General features: G+C 53.3%; 2 protein-coding genes across 8 annotated transcripts in view; one reads left to right on the forward strand and one right to left on the reverse strand.

Annotated features, from left to right (window-relative positions):
- ZHX3 (zinc fingers and homeoboxes 3) overlaps positions 1–17393 on the forward strand; it is a 47176-nt gene extending 29783 nt beyond the window's left edge. Inside the window, exons 3-4 of the mRNA XM_065691469.1 lie at positions 7564–10469; positions 11835–17393. Coding sequence (XP_065547541.1) covers positions 7724–10469; positions 11835–11845 — 2757 coding nt within the window. The 5' untranslated portion in view covers positions 7564–7723 and the 3' untranslated portion in view covers positions 11846–17393. The remainder of the gene's footprint in view (positions 1–7563; positions 10470–11834) is intronic.
- A 450-nt stretch (positions 17394–17843) lies between these two features.
- The window catches only part of PLCG1 (phospholipase C gamma 1), a 42392-nt gene continuing 39366 nt past the window's right edge, over positions 17844–20869 (reverse strand). For 2 of the 7 annotated variants that reach the window (XM_065691385.1, XM_065691383.1), the window contains exons 28-32: positions 20497–20611; positions 20203–20364; positions 19824–19912; positions 18789–18973; positions 17844–18444 (exon numbers count right to left, since the gene is read on the reverse strand). In XM_065691385.1, coding sequence (XP_065547457.1) covers positions 18399–18444; positions 18789–18973; positions 19824–19912; positions 20203–20364; positions 20497–20611 — 597 coding nt within the window. In that variant the 3' untranslated portion in view covers positions 17844–18398. Of the gene's footprint in view, positions 18445–18788; positions 18977–19823; positions 19913–20202; positions 20365–20496; positions 20612–20869 lie in introns of all 7 variants that reach the window. The other 5 variants (XM_065691386.1, XM_065691384.1, XM_065691382.1 and 2 more) reach the window with 3 other exon arrangements.

Below are 20869 nucleotides of genomic sequence, written 5' to 3' on the forward strand. Positions count from 1 at the left end.
GCATGGGATCACAAGGCATGCAGCAGGTTGGAACATGGTTTGGCAGGTACCCCTGACCTGTGTGGGGCTGTTGGGGGTGCCTCTGATCGAGCCACAGTCACAAACAGATCCCTGGCAATGCAAGCAAGAAGGAAACGTCCCAGAGAAGGCACAGGAGGCTGCCATTGGAGCTCGTGTGCCTTTATAAACATGACCAGTGCCTTCATACTGTCCTGTTCAGGCAGAAACTGGTGTTCACCAGCTGAGTGCGAGGTGATGGGGGACCCAGATACCGCTGAGCTGAGGGACTTCTTGTAGCTCCATTGATGCTGTATGGTGTGCTCTGCTGGTAGCATTAACCTCGGAGCTGGCTCCGTCAAGAGATGATTATCTGTCTGCTGGACCTTTTCCTTTGGTGGAATGCCAGGAATGTTTTGCAATACGGACAGAATATGGGGCTTGAAGCTATGGAGGTGGGTCTCTGGGATGCTGGGACTATGAACCCGGCTAAAGTAGTGTAACTCGGAGCAAATCTGTAATGAAGCCTCTATGCCAAGAGAGATTATGATTTTTTTGGAAGATGTTAATGGTATGATTGCATAACATTTATTTTGCGCTCAATCAAACGGATGAGAGCAGAGGAAAAGGAGTGAATTAATGTCAGTGATGTTCAAACAGAAGCACGCAAAGCTCCGAGGGATGAGCAGTGGTTTTGTTTTGATGTGTGTTGTGTGGAGGTTCTTTATTGCTGACATTCTCCTGAAATACAGCATGCAGGCTTGTCTCGAAGGGGGGCACTTTGCCAATAGTCTAAAGGTTATATTATCCTAGTGACCTATTTTTATACTCTAATCGTGTTCTGTTTCAGCTGCCCCTTTCTGGCCTTCCGTCGTGCTCTGCTCTGTGCTCCACTGGAAATAAAAAGAGCAGGTAATTACCATCATTCCCCAGTGCTGAGGCAGAGCACCAGCCCTGCCCAGGTAACACTGCAAGGGCGAGTAGCTGCTGTTATGGAAGCACCAGAGCAATCTGAACAGCCAGCTCAACAATGAGCGATGGCTTGAAGCAGGGCGATGAGGAGCGTTGTGCTGCGGTGCAGAGGAGAGAGGTCTTCTCTTCAAGGCAAATTTTAAATGGAGAACTACAGCAGTTTGTAGAAGGGCGAGATTTTAATGAATAGCTCTGTTTAACTGGCCTAAATGGAAAAGACACTTTTCTACTGTGGGTTTGCCAAGGAATGGAGAATGAATACGATTGTTCGGTCAACCGCTTCCCCTGCCTGTAGACTGTGCCCGGGTTTTCAAAGCCAGGCTTAAGCTACAAAGCACCCTGACCAGTGGATATAGAGAGAAATTGTTCCTTAGTACAAACGTTGGCTGTGATGCTGCTGGAAGCTCAAAACTGCTGAAACTTGTGTGTGTGTTTGTACATTTGTGCACTGTGAAATAGTAAGATGTGAAGAGGCTTTTCTTGCCTGCGCGGCTCCTCTTGCGTGGTGGTTATTGTGTTGCTGGTGGCTTTCCTTGTTCTTGTGAGAGCACCGGTGTTCCGAGTGCCTGCACAGTTAGTGCCACAGCAACCTGCTTGGGCCGGGGGGGTATCTCACTAACTGCTCATTCATGGGAACTTGCAGCCCTGTATGGGTTAAACTCCAATGGAATTAAGTGTGTCGCTGGCTTGGTGTTGGGTTATGGACCAGGCTCTGGTGCCAGCCCTAGGGCATGGAGCAGAGATGTGCCCTGGGAGCTGGGGTGATGCTCTGCTGCTGGAGATGGGCCCATCCCGTGACTTCCCTCCCAGCTGCAGGCTCTGCGGGGTTACTCAGGGAGGATGCTGGACTCCAGCACGCTGGGGTGTGCAGCCGCAGGCCGGGAACAGAGGAGCTCAGCCCTGCCAGATCTTGCCTTTCCTTCTCTGTTATAGAGCTGTGCTGGCACAGCTACAAGAGAGGTCCTGTCCACACCCGGGAAGCTGGGATTTGCTCTGAAGAGGTGGGCTGTTCCCTCTAACTGTGTCTGTCCGTATTGAATCACAGGGATGTAGCCTGGAGAGGTCTTTGCTGAGTTACTGCAGCGTTTCCGTCTACATAGCATGTCCCTGGGATGGATTAGCAATAGCGGTGCTGTTCCTGTCAGGGGATTGCATCCTCAAAGCCTATTGGTGATGCTGCTGCGTGCCCTCTCCCCTTGTGCCTTTGTTGTAACCAAAGCCTGTGTCTCAAAGTCTGTGGTGATGAAACCCAGATGAGAACTGGTTGGGTTCCCTGGCTGGGAAATGAGCCTTTGCCCGTTCTCACCTCAGCCTGGAAGGTGCAGGAATCTCCAGCCTTCCTCTCTCCTGCCAGCCCACACCAGCCACGTTTTGGCAATAAATGAGTAAAACTGGTGAAACTCCTCCATGACTTCTCATGAACAGACTCCAAATGCAGAACAGATGCTAACACAGCGCAAGAGAAAGAGCCCCAGGACCGCCATGGCTGGCACAGGGGCAGTTGTGGGGCTCTGCCCCACGTGTGCCTGCACTAGCTGCTGCATGGACCTGCTCTTCCTCCTCTCCCCAGCACCCAGGTGAATGCTCCCAGCCCCAGGCTGAGCTGGCACCAGCTTGGCATTGGGAAGGGGAAGGTGGCTCAGCCCTCGGGTTGGGTGCTCCAAGGGCACCGCTCCTTGGTGCTGGCCCTAGGTATCTCCCAGTTACTGGCCTTTACTTGCTGATTACTGGTGGGGAGTTCGGAAGGGATCTGTGGACTTCCCAAAGCTGCATCTCCAGGCCTGGCTGGAGGTAGAGCCTAAAGGGGAGAGACAAAAACTCTCAAACATCAACATCTTATCCCCAGTTTTGATTGTTTTTCTTTTTTTTCCCTTTCCCCCCTATAATTTGCTATCAGCCGGGGCCTGCCGAGCTTCAGCTTAAAACCTAAACTTCTGTTCTTTGAAGTGTCAATATTGTGCTTGGCTTTATATAAGACAGAAACATCAACTTTGTCTCTGAACTAGGGAGTGTGTCTGCCTGCCTTGCAGGCACCCAAAGTGCTGCGAAAACTGTTATTTTACTTCTATTCTGGTGCTGATTGCTGATGTTTTCCTGTTTGAAGCTGAGCATTCACTCTTCAGCAGAGCCGCATCGAACACCAGAGCCGTGGTGGAGCACACAGCCCCTGGGTGAGCGTTGGGCACCCAGCGCTGGCTGGGCTGGGGCAGAGCGGGGCTGCCTGGTCCATGGTGCTGCCCGGTGGCTGTTTCTAGGCGAGGTTTGCAGAAGGTCACAGGAATTAATGTTGTAAGCGGGGCCCTTGGCACGGCGCTGGTGAATGTTTTGCATTAACAACCTCACTCGTTAATTCACTGAAACATTTAAACCCAAACCAGTCGCATCCAGCCAAGCTGGAAAAAGCTGAAAGTTCGGGCTCGGCAGCGCAGATTTCGAAACCTCCCTTTGTTAATCTCTGCAGAAGGGAATTTTCTGCCATTGCTGAGCTCGCTCTGAGCACTTTGGGCATTGTTCTCCTCAGTGGAAGCGAAGCTGCTCTGCATGGGGTTGGTGCTGTGTACCTGGACCATGGGGACAGGAAGGAGGGTTGGTACAGGAGCATGGCAGGAGGGGAATGCTCATGGAAGTGTTGGAGGTTCTGGGCTGTCTCCAGCAGAAATGCTGGCCTTGTGTTAGGGCCACAGGGATGCTCAGGGGTCTGGGGCATCTCTCTGATGAGGAGGGATTGCAGGAGCTGGTCCTGGCTAGTCCAGAGAAAAGCAGACTGAGATGGGATCTCATCAGTGCAGATCAGTATCTCAAAGGCAGGTGCCAGGAGGATGGTGCCAGACTCTTTTCAGTGGTGCCCAGCAACAGGACAAGGAGCAATGGCCAACACAACAAGTGTCATCTCAACATGAGAAAGAACTTCTTTATGCTGAGGGTGTCAGAGCCCTGGCACAGGCTGCGGGGGGGGTGTGGAGTTTTCCTCTCTGGAGGCATTCAAAACCCACCATGGACACATTCCATTTTCCAGTTCCATCTTCCTCCTCTATTATCATTATTACAACGGGGGTAGCACATCTTACAGTGCTCCTTGTGCTTGTTTGTAGGCTGGAGCTGGGTCTCTGGCCTCCTACATGGAGAAGAGGCGTGCAGACCTGGGCAGTGCAGGAGGAAGCTCAGCTGGGGCTGTGCCTCTTCTGTGCCACAACCCTCGAGAAGCTGATGGGTCCCCACCAACCTGGCTGTCCCTGCAGCCACAGTGTGGTGCTGACAGCGTAAAACTGCACCTACCCGGGGAGCAGATCTGTATCATGGTGCTTGGTTTAACAGCTTTGAGTCAGGAGCCATGCAGACAGCCGATCACGGCTGCGTATCGAGGATGGGGAACCACCACCTAACCCAAGTCATTACCTGGACTGCTCGTCCCTGCCTCAGGGTGTGCACAGTTGTGTCGCTGTTGTGTGAGCAAACACGCATCAGCCCCAGGGGCTGTTTTAGTGCATTAGATATGAGACCTGTTTACTCTCTTTCCTCACTATCAGATTAACAGTGTAAATTAAGCAGGAACCATGAATTTAAGTCCAATCCTTTTGTCTTCCTGGCTGCCAGGTCTCCTGTTAATCATAAAATATTAGGGAGTAAGGTTCTTCATACAGGTCTGAGGCGTTCGCAGCAGTTTACACTGAGCTCTGGTGTAAGGCTGCTTTTTAATGGATTTGTTTTTCTGCTATTAATTTACCGTGTCCATTAAACCACCCTCACTTTAATGCTGGAGGAATCAGTGAATGATCCATTCTGTTATATATTAGTGGTGTATTAAAGTATTAGTGCATTCCAGAAGGTAAGTAGGGAATAAAACATGCTCTAAACATGTGGTTATGCAACTGTTCCATGGAAATGAAATGGACAAGCAGTATACTTGGTTAATTCTCCTTTTTTTCCCCACTAAATTGGCAATGTGATTCACTTCCAGCTTAATCTGCAATCTGTGCTCTCAGGTGGCATTAATATTGGAGCCCCAGCAGGGGGGCTGGGGCAGCTTTGATTGCATTTTTAAGGCAAAATGTTGGAGAGAGCTCAGAGCTTGATGCAAATGTGCTGGTAAATGAAATGCAGCTTTTAGGTTCTCTGGAGGTGGGTCAGGCCCTTCACATTTACCCACAATAATGGTGCTGGCATGACCCGGAGAGGCACTGTCTCCATGTGGCACAATGGGGGTCTGTGTGTGTCTCTGCTCTGTATCAAATTCACTCTGTTGACAGATAAAAATCATCTTTGTGATATCAGGCGACTCCAAGAACCCTCAGTAAGATCCGTCTGGGACTCGAGCTTTCTCAGGAATGGAGACTCTGGAGCTGGATCTCTAGCAGGAGCTTGCTGGGAACAAAAAAGCTTGCAGAGAGCCCAGTGTTAGAGCTGCGCAATCAAATTCAATGTGAATTCCCTTTTACCGTTGCTTCCCTGACACGAAATTCCTTTCAGCCTTTCAGGCTGGATTTTGTAGCCTTCAGGCTGGTCTTACTGGTTTTTTCCCTAATTGACTCGAGTTGGAAAGGTCGTTGTACCCTGCTAGGTTGTGTAATATTTAACTTAGCATCAAAAATGAGGAGCTTGGGATTGGTGTCAAATGGATGCTGGTCCCCTCTGAATATCAAAGCCCATTCAGAGCCATCCAACTATTCGACGTGTTAATGCTAATGAATAACTTTCTGGCTCTCTGCAGAGGGAAAGACTAATCATGGAAAGGTGGCATAAAGCAGGTCTTGAGATTCACACTAAATCCAGCTCCCGGCTTTAATACCTTTTTAACTTCCCATTTTTTATTAAAGTTGTAATTTGTAGCCTTTCCTGACGCTGTAGCATAGCAAACAGGCTGCTCTGGTGCCAAGTTCAGGGATGACTAACACTATTCACAGCACTGGGATTAACGGGAAGTGCACGTTTTCCCATCAGTCTTTTAAATGGTGCCTGAGAGCTGCTGAGGCCGGAGTTGACCATCCAGGCTCTGCCCGCTGGAAAAAGTGATGTCAGCTTCCAGAACAATTAAAAACCAAATTCTAATGAAATTAGGGAGGTCCAATTGTACTTCCTGCATGTGATGTTTTTGCATCAGGACCTTGCATTCCTCCGCTGCTAAAGCTATGGGCACAGATAAGCAGAGGAGGTATTGCATAAGCAAGTCATTTGCCCCATCTGCATTTCTGGGAGCATGAGATCAGCTCAGGATATCTGAGATGAGAAGGCTGCTGGTGCACAAGTGCTGTAACTGATAGGAGTTACCTCTGAGTCAGCTGGGAGGAGGGGAGTTGGCCTTGGGGGTTTTTGTAAGTTCAAGTTTTTATGAGTGCTTTTATGAAGCTCCATTGCTGTTACTGTAAATCCCAGGAAAGTCTGGCACAGAGGCTCTGTAATGTGAGTCACTGTGTCCATACGCTTCCAAGTGACACTGCAACCTGGGAAAATACCATTTTACCCCTGTGTTTAAAGGAGAGAAGAGCAGAGTTGGTGCACAGGAGGTTGGCATTGACACAGGGGTTAAGGCAGAGATGCTGCTGCCTGCCCTGTCACCAGAGCAGTGACTCCAGCTTCACCGCCCTTGTGTTGTGACCTGGGGCACGGAGCACTCTGTGCACATGGCGAAGCTGCATCAGGCCACAGATAAAGTTGTGGCTAATGCTCCAGCCAGGCCTGGCCTTCCGAAGGCTGGAGCAGTTTGAGAACCATGTTAGCTTCAGGAAAAAAAAGGAAAAGAATTCTTCCTTTTTTCCTCCTTGTTTTCCTCTGTTTTTCTAATGTGAGGTCTCTGGTCACCCCCAGCCCAGCAGCATGGGCTTGTGTCACAGAGAAATGGCACTTGCTTAGGAGGTACCCCCAGTGCACTGGATGCCAAGAGCTGCAGAGGTGGTGGGAGGGGAAGGCTGGAACACACGTGTGTGATGCTGCCCTGGAGTGCTGGGGCCGTTCCTCTTGCAGCTCCAGGTGAAGACCCAGCAGCTGCTCTTAAAACAGTGGCGAAGTGGGCACGGATGGGCAAGGAAGCTCCCAAATGCTCTTCAGGCTTTGCTTAGTGGGGAGGGCAGAAGTAGATGGCCCTGGCTCCCTGCAGCATGGCTCCTGGTGTCTCTACAGGCAGAGGCCCTTGGTGCGGACACGGTGCTTTGAGCTGGGGAGAAGCTTCCTGATGGGATGGTTGGAAAAGTCCAATTGTGAAGAAATTGAGATGTTCTGAGGGGAATGTGTTGAGTTTTCACCAGGTTTTCCTGGTGGAAAGCAGGCGCCATTCCCAGGGTGACCCTGCCTGGCACTGCTGTGCCCCAGGGAACACCGAGGATGGGGCCGGGCCGGGCAGGGTGGGGAGAGATTATGGTGGGTTTCCTCCTCAGATGGGAATTTGGTGCAGGCTGTAGAAGAGACGTGTTTATGTGTTGGTTTCTAAAGAGCTCATTCACAGGTTGCACGTGTGAAAATACAGTAAATCCAAGGTCAAGTTAAACTTTCCTATCAAAAGAGGCTGAAAGTGATTTATGGAGTGAAACAGTTACATACCAGGACAGTTGTGCTTTGTCTAATGGCAAGGAACTAACCCCTCCTTCCTCTTCTTGTCCTCAGGTTCAGTGGCAAATATGAACATTTGTCGACATCTGACATCAGCTCCTTGGGACATCATGAGTTTGCTGAAATCTGGACCACAGAGCACTTGCAGTAGCACTTTTTCAATCTGAATTTCATGTGCATGAAAGGAAACTAATCATCTGGATCGACTGTAGTGATGGCTAGCAAAAGGAAATCCACAACTCCCTGCATGATACCAGTGAAAACACTGGTGCTTCAGGAGACTGAACTGGATGCTGTAGAAGATGATCGTGAAGGAACGCAACAGGATGCTCCTGCAGAAGGGCCAGCAGCTGGTGATGCTGGTGCCAGCAGCACTAATAACGGAGCTCTGTCTAACGGGCACCGGGGCATTGCTGATAGTGACACTTACATCTGCAAGTCTTGTGACTTTGGATCTCAAGACGTTCAGCACTTCTTTGGGCACTTGGACTCTGAGCACCCAGACTTCAGCAAAGACCCTGCGTTCGCCTGCGTCGCGTGCAGCTTCCTTGCGAACAGCCATGAGGGGCTCTCCCACCACAACTCGGAGTCTCATGCCGGGGAAACGAGCTTTGTCTGGAGGGTGGCTAAGCAGGACAACCGGACGACCGTGGAGCAAAGTCTCGGTGAGGCCGCCAGCGGCCATGAGGTCCCAGGAGACGTCCCTGAGGAAGGGGTGGATGGCCAGGCGGAAATCATCATTACCAAAACCCCCATCATGAAAATAATGAAAGGTAAACCCGAGGCCAAAAAAATCCACACCTTGAAGGAGAATGTGCCGAGTCAGCTGGGCAGCGAGGCAGAGGTGAAAGACGGGGAGCATTCGTTCCCCAACGGGTCCGTGCCGGTCAGCCAGCCCACTGCAAGCTCAGCAAAATCATCTCATGTAGTGAATGGCTCCATCATAGGAAACGTGCCTGTTCTGCAGGCGGGTGTTGCACAGCTTGTGTCCCTGCAGCAGCAGCCCCCATTGCATCAGCAGCTACCTACGTCCAAGTCCCTTCCCAAGGTGATGATTCCCCTGAGCAGCATTCCGACGTACAACGCCGCCATGGACTCCAACAGCTTCCTGAAAAACTCTTTCCACAAGTTCCCCTACCCCACCAAAGCCGAGCTCTGCTACCTGACCGTGGTGACCAAGTACCCGGAAGAGCAGCTGAAGATCTGGTTCACTGCCCAGCGGTTGAAGCAGGGCATCAGCTGGTCCCCGGAGGAGATCGAAGATGCCAGGAAGAAGATGTTCAACACCGTTATTCAGTCCGTGCCGCAGCCCACCATCACCGTTCTGAACACGCCGCTGGTTGCGAACCCCGGCAGCGTCCCCCATCTCATTCAGGCGACTCTACCGGGCCACGTGGTGGGGCAGCCGGAGGGGACGGGGGGCCTGCTGGTCACACAGCCCATCATGGCGAACGGCTTGAAGGGCACCAGCTCCTCCTTCACCTTGGCGGTGAGTTCTGTGCCCAAGCCGCCGGCGGCGGCGCAGCACAGCACCGTGAGCTCCAGCAGCACGTCGGGGGTGAAGGTGGTCAACAGCGCGCAGTCGCTGCTCACCGCCTGCCCAGCCATCTCCTCGCAGAGCTTCCTGGACCCAAACGTGTTCAAAAACAAGAAGTCCCACGAGCAGCTCTCGGCCCTGAAGGGCAGCTTCTGCCGGAACCAGTTCCCGGGGCAGGCTGAGGTGGAGCGGCTGGCGAAGCTCACGGGGCTGTCCACCAAGGAGATTCGGAAGTGGTTCAGCGACAGGAGGTACCACTACAGGAACGTGAGGGGCGGCCGCGGCGGCTGCCCCGGGGACAGCGCGCTGGATGCCCTGCCCGAGGCTCCCTTCGACGTGCCCAGGGGAGCCGAGCTGGGCCCCGCGGCCGCCCCTCAGCAGCCACCGCGGCGGCAGGCCTGGCACCAGGCGCCCGACTTCACACCCACCAAGTACAAGGAGCGGGCGCCGGAGCAGCTGAAGGCCCTGGAGAGCAGCTTTGCCCAGAACCCGCTCCCTGCCGAGGAGGAGGTGAACCGGCTCCGGGGGGAGACAAAGATGACGCGGAGGGAGATCGACAGCTGGTTCTCAGAGAGGAGGAAGAAGAAGGTGGCAGAGGAGAACAAGAAGGTGGAGGAGGCGGCGCAGCAGGAGGAGGAGGAGGCGGAAAACAGTGGCGGGGAAGGGGAAGACTCCTCGGATGAGCTGCAGGCTGCGGGGGAGAACGGCTCCGTCGATGCCTCCGGCAACAGCTCAGTGGAGCGGAAAGTGAGCCCCATCAAGATCAACCTGAAGAACCTGCGCGTGACCGAGGCCAACGGCAAAGCCGAGCTCGTGGGGGCCGGCAGCACCGAGAAGGCGGATGTCGGGGGCGGCCGGGCTGCCAGCCCTCCCAAACCCAAACTCAACTTCAAGAAGACGGCGCAGCAGCGGCACCTCCTGAAGCAGATGTTCGTGCAGACTCAGCGGCCCACCAACCAGGAGTACGACGCCATCGTGTCGCAGACGGGCCTGCCGCGCGCGGAGGTCATTCGCTGGTTCGGGGACAGCCGCTACGGCTACAAGAACGGGCAGCTCAAGTGGTACGAGAACTACCGGCGCGGGGTGTTCCCGCCGGGCATGGCGGAGCTCAGCCCCGCCGCCCGCGACGTGCTGCAGGAGTACTACGAGCAGCACAAGGCGCTGCGGGAGGAGGACGTGGCCGGCCTGGCCGAGCGCGCCCAGCTCGGCGCGCAGCAGCTCCGGCTGTGGTTCGCGGTGAAGGCGGAGGAGGAGGGCAGGGCGGCCGGCGCCGAGGAGCCCGCGGCCGGCAAGGGCAGCCGGAAAGCGCCGAGCGATGCCGGCCCTGACGTGCCCGAGAGCAGTGGGTGCTGGGAGCCAGGCGGCCGTGAGGGCAGCGCCGGGACCCCCGATGCCCCGGGACCCCCGCCCGCCACGCGGCTCGGTGAGAGGTTGGGTGGGCGCACGTGGGGCTGCGGGTGTTCTCTGTTGGGGAACTGAGGCTTTAGGGCAGGGTTTAGTGCCCGCTGTTTGGGGTTTAACTGGGGAAACGGGAGGAATTCCCTCTGGGAAAGAGGGGGTGAGGGAAGGAGTGTGAGGAGCGTCCAGTGAGCTGCCCCGAGAGCTGCTGCCTGCCTTGGCTGCTGGATGCTGGCTCCACTCAGAAGCCAGGTCCTGCTTTACTGTAAGCCAAAGTAAAACCAGCAGGAGTGTCTGGTCTCTACCTGCCCCGGGGAAGGTGGCTCTTGGGTTTATTTATGGAGGGGATTGGTATTTGGGAAGGAAGGGGCCTGGCTGCCGTGTCCATTGCCACCCTCCCCTTGGCCTCAGGCAGCAGCCGTGACCCCTGCCTGCGCCGCAAGAGCCTCCTCCCTTCCCTTTCCCACTGCCAGCTCTCCAGATGTGAGCATCCTTGTTTGCCGCGGGGCATCGCTCAGTGATGGAGATGGAGGCCGCAAGGAGGGAGAGGAGATGGAGGCTGGTGTGTGCTGCTGCTGGCCCTACCCCTCCTCCAGGACTCACTTCTGAAAGCATGCGTGTGTGTGAGGAGAGGTGGATTCCAAGCCCTCCATGGGCTCTGCAGACTGCAGCTGGGGGCTGTTTCCTCCCTGGCAGGGTTCCCACCATATGGGGATGGCTGAGTGCTCGCCCTGTCCCGCTGCGGGCTCTGCAGCCTCGCGCCTGCTCCATGCACGCAGCCCCTTGCTGTCCTGCTGGGCAGCTGGGATCTCCTCCAGCCCCACTGCCTTGCTTTGGAGCTTCCCACACACCTCTGCCGTGGCTGCAGGCCTTAAAAAACAATGATAATCATTACAAAAATCAACTAAAATTCATTACTTCCCTCCCCCGTCTCATTTGGAGGAGACGGAGCGTGGGTTTGAATGGGGCCCTGCCCTTCTTGCAGCTGAGAGGCCTGGATGTGTGTTGCCCCATGTGCTTTGCAGCAGGAGTGGCTTGGGTCAGGTTTTGTGCCCATGGCAGGGAGATGCCCCTGCTAGCACCCCTCAGCATGGCTTTGTGCAACCCAGTGCGAGCTGGTCACCGCCACCCCCTGTGGCACAGAAGCAGGAGGTGCTCAGCGAGGGTGCACGGCTTCAGACTGCTGCAGGCTGCATCCCTCAGCCCAGCCCTGCTCCCATGAGGATTTTGGGTTTCCTGGCCCCTCTGAATGGGGCTAGCCTTTCTCTGCAGCTGACTCCGTCAAGGCTCCCAGTTTTGCTCATCCCGAGGCACTCTTGCACCCCTTCCTGCCCACCCCGCAGGCTCCTCTGCATCTTGCAGCATCTCTGACCCCTCTGTTCTTTTGCAGAGACAGACTGAACTCAAACCACCAGCCCCGGAGGATCCGCTATTACCCTTGAGAAGAAACGTTTGGTATTGAAGAAACCCATGGGCCGGGCTGACGCAGACCTCAGGAGCAGGATGTGGTGGTAAAGCACTGCCATAAATGAGACCTTTGAGCACAGCGCATGAGAGAGCACGCGGGCAAAAACTTGGTGCAGAGCTCTTGTGGCCCAGCCCAGGAGATGGCTGAGAGCTGGCGGGGGCTCAGCCTGCACCCAGGAAATAGGATGATGCTCTTGCTGCTTTCCAGTGGACAGACTTTCAGATTTCATACTCATATACCGATGCCTACAGCTGCCTATACAAGCATAACAAATCTCAGACGTTGTGTAAACAAGGTCATCGCTTAGATGCGGACTATCATGGCACAGTATTTCTTTCTTTTTTCTTGGGTTTTTTCATCTGTCTGTTAAGGTGTTTGTTCTCTAAAGGTTGGCATGGCTGCATATATCCTCTCCATCCTTTCTGGTCCTTAAGCCCTGGCAATGAAGCACTTCGTGGGCACACAAGCGTGTGTGTGTGTGTGTGTGTTAGGAAAGGGATCTAAAAAGAAAACTGCCAGTTGTGCATTGAAGCCCAGTGGGAGCTGAGTGAGATTTTCATCCCTACGGCTGAGGTTAGATTTAGCATTGCATACTCTCCAGTAAGTACCAGCTTCCCAGACAGAAGCATCCTAGGAGATGGAGTTTGGTGTCAGTTCTCCCTTTCCAGCTAGAATACTTTCCCCTGCACTCCTGGAGACTGCCTGTAGCAGGCTGTTCAATCTCCAAGTCTCCCTTTAATCACTGAGAATTAGCACATCATAATTTTTCCATCCTGACCTGGAATCTTTTCATTGTTCAGAGAGAACAAGCTGTTCTTCAGAGAGCAAACGCAGAGAATACGCAGCGTTGCTGTGAGAGGTTCAAGGATTGGTGTCTCCAAGGGATCAGCAGCAGCTCTGCTGCAGTCAGGAAGCTTCCCTTTTGCAGCCCTACATGATAGATCCTCCTGCAGCAGCACTGGGAACTTCAAGTGTTTGCTCCAGGCTTCCCTATCCTTCCCCGTTTTATTTCCCCCATTTCTTCTGCAGTAGTTCTAGTGAAACAGCAAAGGAAATTGCCCAGTTAACCCTTCTGCTCCCCTCTACCTGCACAGTTTTAATGAGCCCATCTTGTCCTGGGTGCTTGCTGTGTGACGCAGCTCCTTGAAGATCTCAATATTCTTTTCTAACAGAAGACAAGGTCTAGAAGGGAAACTCTCGAGCTGGATATTCCAGCCAAATGCTGTGTCAGACCATTCTGTCACAAACTAATCAAATCCCAGCTGAAAATTGGTTCCATGTCTTGCCTTCACTTTTGCTCTTGGAAAGGCTATTCCAGAAATTCGCTGCCTTTGAGTGGTTAGAATCTTTATTTAAATTTCTAGTTTGAATTAATTCGTGGCTGGTTCGTTCCTGGTTTGTTTTGGAGCCAACATTGTCCTTTAACTTAAATAGGTTTTGGTGTCTGTCCGCTGATGTATTTATGGAGAGGAGTCAGAGCTCCTTATTTTTGTCAGGCTAACTCAGCCAAACTTTTTCAGTAGAAGGTTTTTAGTTAGTGAAAGCTGTTTCATGTGGGAGACTTTATTGTTGGTGGTAAAAGATATTTATTAGAAGGGTGGGTAGCAAGCCCCAAAGGATTGGATCCAGAGATTTACAAAACCTCTGGTTTAAACCCAAAAAAAGCTCTTTCAGAGCCCCTTCCAACACTGGTGTCTGATTTCTACCTTTAATTGCTTTGCTTTTCCAGTCCTTTCTCCATCCCCTCTTTAAGAGGCTGCCTTGTTCAACTGCTAGGGTTCTATCTGTTCAGTGCCTTGTAAGAGACAGGTATTCCCCTGGCCCGGTGGTGCGTGCTTCCATGGTAGGTGCCTGCTCCTGAGCTCACGTAGCTGCCCTAGCACACAGTGTCACCCCTGTTGCCAGGCATGAGCATCTGCTGTGGATGGAATTGCCCTGCACCCTAAGAAGATGCGCTGGGATGCAGGCACCTACCTGCACTGCCACCATCCCTTAGCAGTCACTGCAAGCAGGGCTGGGGTGGACCCGGAGCACCCTGCAATGACACCATGCTCCCTGCACCTCTCCAGAAGCACTGCTGCTGTCATGCTGTGCTTGGAGGCAGAACCAGCAGCAGTCCCACCTCGGCCTCTGTTGGCTCAGGTGGGCAGCATCCTCTGGGAGAGCAGGGGCAGCCAGAGCCCCAAGGGCTTCACCCTCATGGGTGCAACTGTGCACACCCCATAATGTCAGTGGTGGCAGGAGAATCTGGGTGCTCCTGGAGCCAGAGGCAGCATATCTGGGAGTCGTGTGTGCCGAGAGTATGTGTGTGTATGGTGCTACCTTCAGAGAACAAATACAGGTAGGTCAATTTACTCTCTAGTGTCTATGTACATGCAGGTTTATTTAAGTACACATATATACAGTTCAGATACGCCATTGATTCTTTATTGCATTAAAATGTACATTTAAAATGTACACTTTTACTAACTACTCGCTATATAAATACGTTGGAAGTGTAGTTTGCCCATTCAAGGTGATTTTCTGTGGGATTTTGGGTGTACACTTAAAGGCCTATGGCTAATTGGAAGAGTGATCCCCGCTCCATCTACAGAAATGCTTAAGGACTATGGTATGAACTGATCCCTTCAAGCCATTTTTCCATGTACTTAGCTGAAAGTTTTTGCACTTGGGTTGTATTTGGCCAGTTTTCCAGACAAATTGAAAAGAGAAGTCTTGTGAGCTGGAGGGAGAGTTTCCCGGTGTATGCAGCAAAACCAGCCTTGAGGGCTGGAAGCAGTTGAGGGGTTTGGGCTTTGTCTCCGCGCATTCATAGAAGCACAGCAGGAGTTTTCTTTCTTTTGGGTTGGAGGAATTGTAAAAAGTGGTTCCATGCAGACTCCCCTCGGCTGCAGCGGGGCTGGCAGGGCCCAGCGCGAGGGGAGGGGGAGCTTTAGAGACAGGAAAATCAGAAAGCAGTCGAGTTCCCGTTCTAACCCCTGCATTCCTCGTTATCTGCATTTGCTGAGTTGACTCGAAACCCCCGTGAAAGCAGAACCTGAGGGGTTAGCTCTGTGTCCCTGCTTCCCTGTCTGAAGCTGAGGAGAGGCAGGTGTCATCGCCAAAACCAGGCTTAAGTTTTGGTGCAGGACATTAGAAATGTGTTTGCATCTGAAACTGAAAGGAAGAAACGAGAGGTGGCTTGAGAGCCCCAGCAGCAGCTCTTCTGGTGGCAAGAGGAAGCGTCACCAGGATTCTACACAGTGTGTGAATATTTAGCATCATCTAATCAAAGATGACTCTCTTGATTTGAAAGGAGGGGTGTAAGATAGAGATCATGTAGCCAGCATCAGTAAGAGAGGGAAATGAAATTCTTTAGCTCCATTCTCTGTGTGTGGCAGCAAGAGGAGTAACCATCGTTTTTAATCCGTGTGAATCTTGTTACTTGTGTCTCTGAGGCTGTTTAGATTAAGGGCACAATCCAATTGCTTAATGACCCTACCCCTGATCTGTGCCATACCTGGCCCACTCATGTAAAGAGCTGCTGGTTCTCCTGATGGAAACAACAGCTACTGTATGTGTTCATGTCAGCAGGCCCTGCTGTGGGATTCTAGAAGTGGCTGGTTCATTGGGTACCTTGTTTTTCACCATCCGGGAAACCACTTTTTTCTTATTTTCTTTAGCAGAACGCTAAACAACCCATAATTTACAGGCTCCTCTTCCCACTTGTCCGAGGAACATTGGGCCTGCAGCACAAGGGCTGCTTGCGTGCATGACCCACAGAGCTCCAGCTGCAGGTACTGGTGTGGCTGCGTGTCTCTTCCCTGGTCACCACCAGAAACCACTGGCAGAAGCAGTTGCTGCTGGCAGCTCTGATGAGAGTCACAGAGCCTTAACCTGTCTGGGCGATGCCGGTGCAGGAGCTGGAGCTGCTTGGTTAGTGTTTGCTAGGTGTCCCCTGTCTGTCCAGGAGGAAGAGGAGGATGGGGAAGGCTGGGTTTCCGTTTACGGTATTTTAGGGTTTAGAAAAAATAACAGGTTTTGGTCACAGGTAGAAGTGTTGTATTCTGACTTCCCTGCAGCCCCTCTCTTAGAGACACTACAGAGGCAACCTGATGGGAAGGTGATGTGTGGTCACTGGGGATCAGAAGAGAAAGATGGTTTTCAGCACTTAGGCACCAGTTACCAAGTCAACATGATGCTGTACCTTCCTGTCAAGTTGATAGCATTTGAAATGCTTGTAAACTTCTCTCTCCTGTTGCTCAGATAGTTTTGGCTTTGCTGTTTTCCAATCAGCCAGTGGCCTGGTGTGCTTCAGCTCACAGCAGGAGCCTCTCTTGTCATTCCTCAGTTGATCACAAACCAGCAGGGTAAGATGAGGCAGCGCTACAAAGGGAGGTGTAGGGATGAGACACTTGCAAGCTGTACCTTTTCTCTTGGCGAGGTTACTTTCTGCTGTATATTTTCCTGGCAGTGGTCCCTGCCATGAATGCTGGGTTGGCATCACACAACTTTAAGCAGAGCAAGGGAGCTCTGTAGCGAAGCCGTGATTTGTGTTGTGGTTGTTTCCTTGTTCCTGCCTGTTCCAGTGAGGAGTGCTCTGTTGGCTAACATTGGCCATATTGTGATGGCACAATTCAAGCCACTTTTCCCCTATAGTGATGGAGGGAGGTGTTAGGAGTCTTGCTTATTGGTGGTAGTGAAGATTGGGCTAGGAATCCATGGCATAGAAAACTTCTTGCTAAAATTGCACTTTCTCTCTGCCCCATCTGGCTCGTGGTGATGTTATGGGTACGTGGCTGTGATTCCCCTTGCACATACTAACATTGCACTAAAAGAGAGCCTTTGGGAACAGCGTGTTGATCACTTTGTTTCTCAGCAGACCACAAAGTCAGCCGAATGGGGTCTCTTTTTTGTTCGTTTTGTTTTTTATTTTTAATTATTGTTATTTAGAAATCATGCTGGTGCTGAATGACCTGGAATTTTTGCTTGGATTTATCCAAAGGAAAATGTAATTGTAGCTGCAACGGGACCTTTCATAAGGGTGGCCGTGCAGCTAGGGAGCAGAGCAAGGGCTCTGCTGGGTCTTTGTACCGGGGAGGTGTGGGGGGTTCCAGTGGGGTTCTTATTGTGTTTTTCTTAAGACCACGGTTTTAGATGGTCACCTTGGCAATCGTGTGAGGCAGGAGCTAGTTTTTACTTTTGGTAAAGGTTTTAAAGAGGAAAAACAAAAAGTGAAGCTGCCTGTGATTGTGGGCTGTAGCTATTACTAGGGCTAGGGTAGCTTGTACCTGCTATGGAACTTTACCTGCTCTTATTCTGAGGGCAAGAACTCCCTGTAGCAACAATGCCACTTCTGAGAAGTGAACGGCAAGTTTCCCTTCCTTTTGTATATGTGGATGTGAGGGTGGGCGAGGGGAAGAGCTTGCTTGTACAGTTTGTTGAAATGAAACCAGACATTTTTGGTTGTTCCTAAATAAAGAGCGGAAAAGACGACCGTGACTCGACTGGTGATTGTGCTCACTTCGGGGAAGCCCACGGTGATCCCCTGGTGCCAACAGTGGGAGCTGCCCCGGCCGTGGGGGTGGCTGAGCCGTGCCCCAAGTGGGGAATGCTCCATCACACAACCTTCCTTTTGGTTTAAAAGCACAACTTACCCCCAGGGTGAGGCCAGCAGTGGGTGACCCGGCTCCGTGCCAGAGCCTGGCTACCTCTGTCCTACTCACCCTTCTGCAGCCTGGAGTAGCCGCTTGTCCCCATTCCCGTTCAGCAAAGCAGGGTCAGCTGTAGCACATAACCACATTAAACCTAGGGCTGCTCCTGGTTATTTCTCCCCACCAGTAGCTACAACCTCCCTAAAGCCAGGAGGAAGGATGGAGCAGTGCAGCCCCCCGGCATGGCTGCACACCCAGCCAGGGCTGCAGTGGGGCCATGCACCAGACACCACACACATAATACTGACACTTTTATTGTCATTCAAAGCTAGAGAGGCCTTGTAAATGTGAGTTTCACTACTGGCCCATCGGCAATGGCTATACACGTAGGTAGATGCGATGCCACCAGGACAGAGATAGGTGCTGCCTTGGTCGCTCGTGTGCCCCCTTGCCCAGCGCGCTGGGAATGGCACAGCAAAGGACAAGTGCCAAAGGGCCCCAGGAGCTGCACACGAGTGGGATCACCTGGAATCCGGGCAGAGCAGGGGCTGGCTGAGGGAGTTCAGGTCTTGTTCTTTGCCATCAGACAGTTGTGTCTCTCCCCTCGGCGGCTGGCGGGAGGCGCGCACCCATGTGCTTCGTTAAGGGCTTGGTGGTGACGGGAGGGATTTGGGGTTGGTTTGGGGTTTTTTCCCAATATATGTTTTTTTTAGTTCTCCACTTGAACACTTCAGCAGAGAAACTGGAGAAGCTGCCTGAAAGTAGGCCATAGCAGTGCCGTTTCCATAGAAACCAGTTCACAGTGTGCCGGGAGATCCACCGGCACTGGAGGTGCTCCCACCGCCGCGATGGGCTACAGCCGGTTGTCCCCGTTGATCCGGGTCCTCCGCAGCACCCTGCTGGGGTCACAGAGAGGGGACACGGCTCAGGCTGCCCATGGCACGATCCAGGGCAATGTTCCGGTGGCCAAAGCTGTGCCCCACGGCTGGCTCAGCGCATCCCCATGCTGGCACAAAGTGCCACCAGCTGCGGGGTGGCAGCTCCTTGTCCCACCCTATCCCCACAGACCCCAAAGCAGCAGCTCCCCAAAGGAATGGCACAACTTCCATGCTGGAATATAGGGTTTCCATGCAGCAAAAAGGCTGCAGCTCTGCTCTGGGTTACTGCGAGGAGGCTGCATTTATCTGCCTCCACCAAGGAGACCACGCTGGGGTGGGATGTGTCATGGTGGTCACTGCCCTACCTGCGCTCCCGGCTCTCGAAGTGGTCAGCCAGCTGCTCCGGTGACACGCGGAACTCCTCAAAGGGCTGCTGGTACCGTGCCTCGAAGGAGCCCTCTCTGCCTCTGCCCAGCAGCAGCTGAGTGGCAGCATCCCCGACACGGTCCCGCAGGGCTGCCCCACTGAAGAGGTTTATCTCACCGTTCTCCTGCTTGGATCGGGAAAACAACAGCAGGAGTAAAGGGCTTGAGAGCTCAAAGTGTGTGTCTGCTCGTCAGGGCAGTGCTGGGCTCATGGGGTCTCAGGGGTTGCAATGGCTTTAACAACCAGCAATGAAAAACATCCCTCTCTGAAGGAGCTGTGACATTATGCCAACACAGACGGCCCCGGGCCAGCCGCACTCATGGTCCTGAGCTGTAACCTCCCCGGAGCGCAGCAGGGACTGGGAATGAGCACATCTACCCCTTCCCTTCTGCTGAAGGGGTCTCCAGGCAAGTCAATCGCAGCCCAGACAGGACCCTGCCTGAAGCACCCCAGCTCGCTGCAGGGGGCAAGTCCAGAGCTTGCCATCCCACCAGTGCTCCATGCATCGCTCCAGAGCAGCCTTGGCAGCTCAGTGCTGCATCCAAGAGCCCTGCTGAGCCCTGCAGCTCCATCACCTTCTCCTGCATAGAATCACGGAGTTATGGAATGGTTTGTGTTGGAAGAGACATTAAAGCTCATCCAGTCACAACCCCTGCCATGGGCAAGGACACCTTCCAGAGAGCAGCCTCCACTGAGGAGGTCAATCAAGACTTTCCTTGAGCTGCAGTTTGCTAAGGTGGGTGAATTTTACCAAAGGACTGGAAAGCCAGGGCTCAGTCCAAAGCATTTCCCACCAAGAGAGGCACTGGGAAGATCGCTGAGCTCCAGGCTGCTGGACAAAGTGCACAGGACCCATCCAGGAACGGTCAGAGGTGCAAGCTGTCATTTCGCTTTCAGCTGATACTTGAAGATGCCCAACAGAACATAAGCTCCTGCAGTTCCCTTTGGAATGGGCCAGCACACCCCAGCCTTACCTTGCTAGGGAAGATGTCTATCTTAACAAGCAGGGACGCCAGCTCCAGGTTCTCGCTGTAGTTGTTCTTCAGGGGTACAGCTCGGAAGCCTACAGCAGACACAGCCCCAGCATCACTGGCAGGGACACATCTGTCCCCAGCACAGAACTCAAGGGGGTCTCCAGCACCCCTTCTCCCACCCACCTCCCCTCAAGTGGCAGTCAGCCCCAGTGGCCATTAACAAACGGCTTCTGCCTTCCTTGGGGCTCTGACCTGCCATGGGGATGGGAAGAACTGAGCCTGACAGCATCCTTGCACGGCACTCAGCACCTCCCTGGCTAAGGCTGCGACCAGCGTGCGGCCACCAGGCCAGCCCTCCCCGCCTCCCTGGGGGCTGTACCTGTCTTCAAGCCTTTCACCAGGAAGGTGGCCTGAGCCAGGAAGTTCTCGTCGCTGAACATGTCCTCCTCGTACACCACGAAGCGCAGGAAGGCAAAGTCGGGGTTGCTGACCTGGAAGTGGAACTGCTTCGGGGTCCAGAGCGGGTTCAGGCCATTGTCCGCTACCACAGGACACCAGAGTCAGTGGGACCCCAGCCCAGCCCCACGTCCCTGTGCACCAGCGCTGACACAAGCGACAGGCTCACACCACAGTCAGGAGGGGCGGTGGGTCCCTCTCCCAGCCCTTCACTCACCCACGATCTCCGTTTTCTGCTTGGCGTTGTCGTACTCGGCCCCGGACACCTCCACCTCCACAAAGGGACAAACGATTCCCCTCCCGTTCTTGGGAAGGTGCCGGGCCCCCAGGACCTGGGCACAGACCGGAAGACACTTGGTAAGAGATGGGAGCAAAGGGAAAACTACGTGTTTGCATCCCACACCAGTTTCCTTCCAACTAAATCACCCTGGCTCTGCGAATTGGAGAGAGAAGAGATGCTGCAAGCCAGCCCAGCCCAGCCTGCCTCGGAGAAAAACAACTCCCACCCCTGGAAGCTGCTGCGCTGTCACCCTGGAGGCTGCTTTGGTGCCACCAAGCACCACTTTGATCTATAAGCCATCAAAAGAGGC

Source organism: Lathamus discolor, chromosome 11 (genome assembly GCF_037157495.1).
Source record: "Lathamus discolor isolate bLatDis1 chromosome 11, bLatDis1.hap1, whole genome shotgun sequence".
Lineage (NCBI taxonomy): Eukaryota > Metazoa > Chordata > Aves > Psittaciformes > Psittacidae > Lathamus > Lathamus discolor.